General features: G+C 40.9%; 1 protein-coding gene across 6 annotated transcripts in view; it reads right to left on the minus strand.

Moving 5' to 3' along the window:
- Window positions 1-7,996, minus strand: part of KDM6A (lysine demethylase 6A) — a 136,399-nt gene extending 128,403 nt beyond the window's left edge. For all 6 annotated transcript variants that reach the window (XM_080910392.1, XM_080910395.1, XM_080910390.1 and 3 more), the window contains exons 1-2: window positions 7,492-7,996; window positions 7,217-7,280 (exon numbers count right to left, since the gene is read on the minus strand). In XM_080910392.1, coding sequence (XP_080766518.1) covers window positions 7,217-7,280; window positions 7,492-7,661 — 234 coding nt within the window. In that variant the 5' untranslated portion in view covers window positions 7,662-7,996. The remainder of the gene's footprint in view (window positions 1-7,216; window positions 7,281-7,491) is intronic.
- Between the last annotated feature and the right edge of the window lie 725 nt (window positions 7,997-8,721).

The raw sequence follows: 8,721 nt of genomic DNA on the forward strand, positions 1-8,721 counted from the left end.
AATTTCCTTCAAAAGGAAAAAAAAAAAAAGAGAGAGAGAGAGAAGCTGATATGGCCTCCCAGGACACTGTACATGTGTGGTGTGCAGGCACACATGCAGGCAAAACACCCATATACATAAAATAAGAACAAGTGTAATTTTTTTAAAGAAAGAAAAGAACCTGTAAAAATGGCTCAGGGGTTATAAAAGCTATCATATGGCTCTTACAGAGAAAATGGTTCAGTTTTCAGTGCACAACTAATCAGGCAATTCACAACTACCTAAACTCCAGCTCCAGGAGATCTGACACCATCTTGTGAGGCACTGCACTCATGTGCACAAACACATGGCACATATACACACAATTAAAAATAAAAATATGGTACGAGATGGTTTACTCAGTTGAGAATATGTGTTGCTCTTATAGAGAACCCACGGTCAGTCCCTAGCACACACACATGGCAGCTCACAACCATTTATTAATTGCAATTCCAGAGGATCCAGTATCTTCTGATCTCCACAGACACATCTGTGAATACACACATACACTCATATACATAAAATAAAAATTTAAACCTAAAAAATAAACAATTTTTCTCAAAGTAAGAAGGGCTTGAGAGTTGGCTCAGTGGTCAAGAGTACATGTTTCTCTTCCAGAGGACCTAAGTTCAATTCCCAGCACTTACATGGCAGCTCTCAACCATTTGTAACTTTAGACCCAGAGGATCAAATGTCCTATTCTGACCTCTCATAAGACCAGGAATACACATGGTACAAACATACATGCAAGCAAAGTACTCATCCATAAAATAAATAAATCTAGACAAATTTTGTATATGGCAGAAAGGTACTCTATAAAGTAGAAAGTTGTGTTCTACACTCCAAAATAGTGATTACTTAAACTACTCTGTGAGAAACCTTCCTATCAAGGATCTTTTAGGCTGGCAGGCAAATTTATTTAAGAACCCATAGAAAAGTGTGTATTACTACAAAGAACGCAAGGTATAGATTATCTGTTAAAGATCTGAAAAAGCAAAAACTTGATTTTTAGACTATTTTCCAAAACAAGATTAAAAGGCAACTTGTTGCTATCTAAATTGAGAAATAGTATCTCCAAGAAAGAATTCCTATCCTTTTAAGAGCCTTGTAATCTGTTAAACTATCACAAATATTCAAAGTACCTAATACTGCTTCTGCCACTGATATTAGCAGGCCAGTTATCTTTATGCTAATCCTATCCCACTTAAGAAACTTTCATGTTTAACAAAATGATACCCACGTTACCTTCATATTTCCTACACTGACCAGTTGAGCTTGATGTGTATTTAAATATTACTGTCATAACTTACAAAACAATATAGAAAGGTTATCCAATTATATATCAAGTTTCAGTATGAATACATGACTGTCAATTATGCATTCATTAAATAAATGCCATTGATTAAATAGTTTGCAAATAATTATAGGTAGGCTGTAAATAGCCCAACCATCAATTCAATTCTTGGACAATGTAGTGGGTAGGTAGTTTTTTACCATAAATTAGCTCTCTGGATATCACATTTTAAAGGTATTAATAATGCACAGTATTACCAGTTATTAACATCAATTTCAAAGAACTCAAAATACCACCAATGAATTTCAAAGCAAAAATGAACAAAAACCCTTTTAAATATGCAGAATATTGGTAATATATAAACAAAACTAAATGTTACATGATCTAAGTGAGAAAAAGTTACATCCTGCCAACCAATAATGACACCCATCATTCTATTCAAGTCACAGAAATTTACCTCTGAACTAGTTTTTAACAACCTAAACTATGTAAAAAAGAAGAGACAATGTTGCCTATTTTAATTGAATCTACAGAAAACCTATTCAATGAAAAGAAAACCAGAGATTTAAAATTACCAATGTAGAGCCCAGCATATAGCTAACTCTGAGACTGAACCAGAAAGATCAACTAGCAGCCACCTGGAACTAGAGTAAGACCTTGTTCAAACAAAACAAGTGCCTACATATGTATTGCTGCAGCTTTATTGTGTTGATAGATATATGAGCATGTTCTGTAATCTCTGACTATAATTTTGTTACAGGGAACATATCAAAGTTTTTAGCATACAACATATTAATGGCATAAAACTTTTACCAAACCAAAAAAAAAAAAAAAAAAAAAAAAAAACCCACAAAAAACTTTTCCCAAGCAATTGTGACTATAATTGTTCAAAAGATAATTTTCCAAACTAAGAAATGCTTTTTTAAAAAATCCATCAAATAAAAATGTAATTTTTAACTGCAAGGTATATATATTTATTTATCATGTGCATGTGTGTGCATGTGTGTGTTTGGGGGGGTGAGGGAGTTAGTTGTTGAAGGGATCAAAACTCAAGTCCTCAGGCTTGCCAACAAGTGCCTTTTCTTGATCTTGCCAGTCCTCATGCTACTACTTCTTTAGCTACCTTTTCCAACCAAAACACTAAAGTTTTTAGCAGTGAAAACAGAGATCCCTTTAAGTCCTTACAAACAGTGCACATTCACACATCACCAATAATCCAAATATTGTAACATAAACCAACCACCTTTAAAATTGACCTAATGATTTCCTTATATATGCAAAACCAAGTTTAGGAAAAGTGTGTCTGTGGATCTTAAACTACTTTCATTAAGCTTCCCCCAAATAAAAACGCCAAGTATCTTCATAATATCACTAAAAAAGAAAAAAAAAAAAAAAGAAAAAAGAAAAAAAGAAAGAAATCCTACCAGAATACTTAAGACAAATTTAAGAGTAAGGCTGTTTAAAATAGGAGGCTGGAGAGATGATGGCTCAGTGGTTAAGAGCACTGGCTGCTCTTCCAGAGGTCCTGAGTTCAAATCCCAGCAACCACATGGTGACTCACAACCATCTGTAATGGGATCTGATGCTTTCTTCTGGTGTGTCTGAAGACAGCGACAGTGTACTTATATATAATAAATAAATCTTAAGAAAAAAAATTATTGTTTTAAATAAACAACTATAGAGCCCTGGATGTGACTCAGCCAGTAATCACTTACTGCTAAACCTGACCAGCTGAGTTCAGTCAGACTTCTTTCTTTCCACTAATGCTTGCTAGTATGCCTGCTCTTGCCTGCCTGCTCACTCACTATTGCTTGTACATTCATTCATTTGTTCATTCATTCATTCACTCTCCCCTCCCTCCCTTCCTCTCTCCCCTCCCCACCTCTTTCACACACACACACACACACTAAATGTGACAACAAAAAAAAAGCTATGTATTTTATTTTAAAAATTTATCTTTAATTGTGCATTTCTCTCTGTGTGTGCCTATGTGCAGACATGTGCAGATATCCATATATGCCAGAAAAAGATCAGAGTCCTGAAGCTGTTGTATGCTTCCCAATGTTGGCGCTAGGAACCAAACTCTGGTCCTCTAAAAGACAAGTACTGGCTCTTAACTGCTGAGCCATCTCCACAGCTATGTATTATAATATTAACTTCCTCTCACATAGAGACCAGATACCCCAGAATGACAGAGCAACTTCCCCCAGGTCTCTACCATATTACTACTCTAAGTACTATCTTACTTATACTCTTTTACTTTCCTTTTCTATATACCTAACTCAAATCCTTATCTAATTAAAAAAATATATCCCCAAAAGTTTTCAAATTTGTACTAAGTAGTCATCATAGTTAATTTCTACTAAAAAAGGGTTTCTCTTAACTATCTCTCAGTAACTCCAGTGTAATTAGAAAAATAAAAATAATGAACTATTAGTCCTAGAAAGATGGCTCAGTGGTTAATTCTTGCCAGTCCTCATGCTACTACTTCTTTAGCTATTAGTGCTAGAAAGAGCAGCTCAGTGGCTGCTCTTCTAGAGAATTATGTTCAATTAATTCCAAGCACCCACAAGGACAATTCACAACTGGCTGTAACTCCAGTTCTAAGAAATCAGATCAGAAGCTCTTCTGGCCTCCTCAGTCACCACCCAAGTGGTACATAGATACCCATGCAGGCAAAACACCCATAGACATAAGTAGTAGTAATGATAATAATAATGATATAATTACAGGTTGGCATAAAGAGTAAACTATTAAATACCATGCTTAAATTAAAGAATTAAAGAATTCTAAAGCAAATTCTAGTTCCTTTACAGCTTTATTTAACTTATTACTACAAAAATACTGTATTACTATTTTCTTGAAATTCAAAACACCATACTATACATAACAATCCTGCAAGCAAATCTTTCAGTGACTCTTACATAATTGAACCTTACAAAAATATGCAGAGTCCAAAAAAATTCATCTGAAAAGAGCAGCCTTGCACATGTAAAAGGACAAATAATAAATACCTATGGGATGGTTTTAGTTTTCCAAACGTTAGACTTGTTTATAAATAAATGTGCACTTTAAAACATTAAAGACAGAGTAAAACACAAGGGTAAGAAATGTTTCAAGACAAGTAGAAGTGACTAAATTTCTGCAAGAAAAGTGAAATATGTTTTTGGGACACTAAATTTTCCTGGGAATAACACAACAAAATTCATAACTAAAAAAGGAATTCTAAAAATTTTTCTGTCCTATTATGTGTTCAATAAAACTGCCTGAACATGTGTTCAATAAAACTGCCATAGAGAAAAGCCAATACTTTTTAAAAAAGAGTTAAATAGGAAATAATTATGAAAGCAACATAACATTCCACTCCCCAAACCTCACATCCAAACATACTGATTCTCGGGACAGTTAAGAGGATGGGTAAAACTTAATAATTTAATACTTCATTCCAAAGACTACATACAATTCACTCATTTTACTCAAATTCAACTCAAATAGATGCTATAAGATTTTATTTTATCAAACATAAACTTATACTATATTGAGGTTAATAAGGACACAATCAAGATCCATGTAGGTGTTCAAAGTACGTAACATATTATGTTTTAGCATTAAAGCTGTTTAGCCCTGATCTAAGTAGCTAGACCCTAACGAGCCAGAATCAGTGAAGATTTTTTTAAATCAATATACCACCTAACATTTATAAACTCATAATTCTTCCCTCAAACAAAATGAAGTATCACAAATTTTTTATGTTTAAGATATGACTGTATTCAAATACCAAAAAAATACATTGACTTTTAGAAAATTTTGAAAATGCTCAATTTTTAAAAATATGAACTCAGTTCATATTAACTGTAGGTTTCACTAATAAAATATCTAGGGCTGGAGAGAGATGGCTCAACAGTTAAGAACACTGAGTCCTCTTTCAGAGGTTCTGAATTCAATCCCCAGCAACCACATGGTGGCTCACAACCATCTGTAATGGGACCGGATAATATCCAATGTTAAGCACCACCCACTGTGATTCTGATTACAAGCATTCTAAGATATGAAATTATGAACTAACACTTTACACATGAACTTAAAACAAATTCCACTTATTTCTTCACCACTGTAACCAAAAGGGATAAATTTAGCCTAAGTTTCCAAATAAATCACCCCTGCAAGCAACTTTATTAACCCAATGTAAACTAGCAATGTTTACTCCAAAATAAAATGGCCCTTTATATATATATATTATATATATATATATAATATATATATATATATATATCTTTGGAATGACAACGTCACAGTAATCTAGTCTTTGTGTATAAAATACTTTAAATAGGTTGGGGGAAATCTTAGAAACAGAGGGCCAACAACTATTGATATTTATATAATTCCAGAGCTAGTCACTGAACATTTTTCCAGCGATGATTTTAATGAAAGCAAATTAATACCCACACTGTCAAAGTTCAATTCAAATTTTCTCACCAGCCAAAGAAAATGGACCTACTGAAAAAGATTATGACTGTTTTGCCTTCTAGTCATTGTCTGCAATCACAAGTTCTTATACTTTGATACTTTAAAATAAAAACATAATTGTGATCACAAATAAAAAACAATGTTACCAAACCAAAATACATTCAAAAAGTAAAGATCAAAATAATCAACTTTTTAAAAAGCTGTTAAGCTTTAGTCATCTTTCTTAAACTTCCCAATTGCAACAATAGAGCTAACTAAGTATCAAATCAAACCTAGCGATTGTCGGCCAAAGAAAATGTCTAATGAATGCAACATCTACCATGCATACTCTAAGTTTCAGAATCCCAATTAACAAAAAAGCCTCCTCGTACCATTCCAATCACACTCTGGTCTAGAAATATAGGCTGAGGAGGACAGACTGAGACTCCAGCCTTTGTTCAATGGCTTACGATGGGTAACTAAATGTGCTACAGGTTGATAAGCATTTACCAGGCTTATGAATGCTATTTCGAAGCTAGAGAAGGGAACAAAAATTTTACATGCAAATAAGAATTATCATTTTTATTAACTACCAAGCCACATACTCTAAAGGAGAGGCTTATTCTTCTTTGATACTATTTATTTCCATGTTTACCTCTTCCCCCTCCCCCAAACCGCCCCCCCCACTCCACTTTCTCCTCCCACCCTGTCCCGCCATCTTGGGCCGACAGAAGCAGCCATTACTTAACTAAATGACAGTACCAAGAACTTTGCACACAAATAAACAAGAGACTACACCCCGAATCCTCCCCAACTACCCCTGATAGACTCATAGGAAACGAAGCTCCAGAAAACGCACTCATACGACTGTGGTAGATCTATGGTAGAAAAGAACCAAAAAGTAAACAAGTCACCTAACTTCAGGTAAAGCACACGCCGATTGAGATACCTGTCAACAACCTCATGCAAACTCTTTACCGACCTAAACTGCGTGCAACTTCCCCCTTCAGGGAGCAGGGACAAGGAGCCATCTCGAAATATTTGGTTAACAGCAGACATCAAGAACAGCCTGCCTAAAGAGCCTTAAAAACCAGGGGAGATAACGAGCGAGGGATTTAAGGAAATCTGCACCCGTTTACGAACTCATGACCCTCCATAGGCACCTCGGAGATCATCGGCCTAGCCCTCAAGGGCGGTAAAATCGGAGGCAATTTGGAAGCCCCACATGAGCTTGGCCCCAAATGCCTCTGTCCTCTGGCTCTAAGAGAAGTGATCTCTCAAGAAACCAAGCGAGGTATCAGGGGGTGGAGGAGAGCGCAGTAGCAGGAAATAGTTTTCCGGAAGCCCTTCGGCCGTCGTTCGAGGCCACAATGAGTGGTGACCCGCTCCCGTGGCCCCGGGCGAGCGCGCCTTTGGCCCGAGAGACCCTGTCCGCGCTCCGGCCCGCGGCTGCCTCACCTTGCCCAGCAGGCCCTTCATCCTGGCGCCATCTTCATGAAACCTCACGAACCCGAAAAGGCGGCTGCGGAGAAATACACACGCGGCTCGTTAGTGCTCCTGCAATGCCACCGACCCGTCCGTGCCAAAGCCCGAGGCCCCGGCTTCAGCGGCGCCGAGAGCGCCAAGCCGAGGTGTCCGCCCCAACGCCGCCACAGGCGAGCCGCGCTCCGGCCTCCTCGGAGAGCGGCGCCTGCCAGTCCCGAGACGCCCCGGCCGTTGCTCGCTCCCCATACCTGTCCAGTCCGCCGAGCGCCTCCCTCTCCTCGACTGTCAGGCTGGGGGACGCCTCCTCGCTCTCGCCGCTCGCTTTTCCCGCCGCCATTTTCTTTTCCTCATCACCGAAAGCGGCGGCGGCGGCGGCGGCGGCGGCGGCGGTAGCGAGCGACACTCCGCAGGATTTCATGGAAACGCAGCGAATTCACAACTCCAACGCCGACACCCCCCTCCCCGGGCCGGGGCCCGCAAGGACGCCTCCAATCTCCGCACGGGACCGGCACACCAACTTTATCTCTGCCTCCTCCTCTGCCGCGAGAGGCGGCGTCGAAAAAATCCTAACGCGGTAGAGGTGAAGGCAACGGCAGCAGAGGCTGTGGAGCCACTGGGTCGGGAGCGGCGACGGCTAGGCTGTAGGGTCACATCGCGGGGGTGGGAAGGGGACAGCCACAGGCAGGGACGGCAGGAATGGCCGGAGCGCGCGAGGAGCGGGAGCTCTGAGGGGAATTCGTAGGAGACACAAACTTCCCCGGCACCAGCACAAAGTTGTTGTAATTGTGTCACACAGCGAACCCCACGCCGCCGCCGTGACCCCCCCTCCCTGCCCGGCCAGCGCGGCCAATCAGTGCAGCCTCCTAGTCTCACGTGACCTTTGTTGACTCGCGTCAGTCGTGGCTCCACTCAACTTGCTAGCTGCTTTAGCCCCACCCACCGAGGCCGCCACAGACCCGGGAGCGGGATGCTCGCCAGTTCTGGTCTGTGGTTGGCTGATGGGCGCGTCTGTCCTGAGTAGGGTTGTTACTGAGTGGGAGCAGCTGGTTAGGTTGTGCTACTTAAATACGTGAGCAGAGAATGGAGGGTCCCGGCCGTGTCCCTTCGGGAGCCTTGGTGCGATCGGGAGGGGGAGGGGAGCGCTCGGGCAGGGCGAGGTCCCGCACCGCCTGCGGCGGGAGCGAGGGAGGACGCCTAAGATGACCTCTGGCTTCCCGGAAGCCCTAGGGTAGGCCAAGACTGGCTTTCGGTGGTCCGGACGGCGCTCAGGCACTCCGAGAATATCGATCCCCACAGGGCCGAACACCAGCTGAGTCGCGGGGAGGGAACACTCAGTCCCAGACCTCTGCCCTTGGAGAAGGCGCACTCCTTACCTCTGCTGGAAATAATAGCATCCACGAGGAGTTTCCTAGAGGAGCAGCAGCCCGCCCCATACCCCGGGCGCCGCCCTAGACAAGGCCGTACGGGCAGTCCGAAGT

Source organism: Micromys minutus (assembly GCF_963924665.1).
Source record: "Micromys minutus genome assembly, chromosome: X".
Taxonomy (NCBI): domain Eukaryota; kingdom Metazoa; phylum Chordata; class Mammalia; order Rodentia; family Muridae; genus Micromys; species Micromys minutus.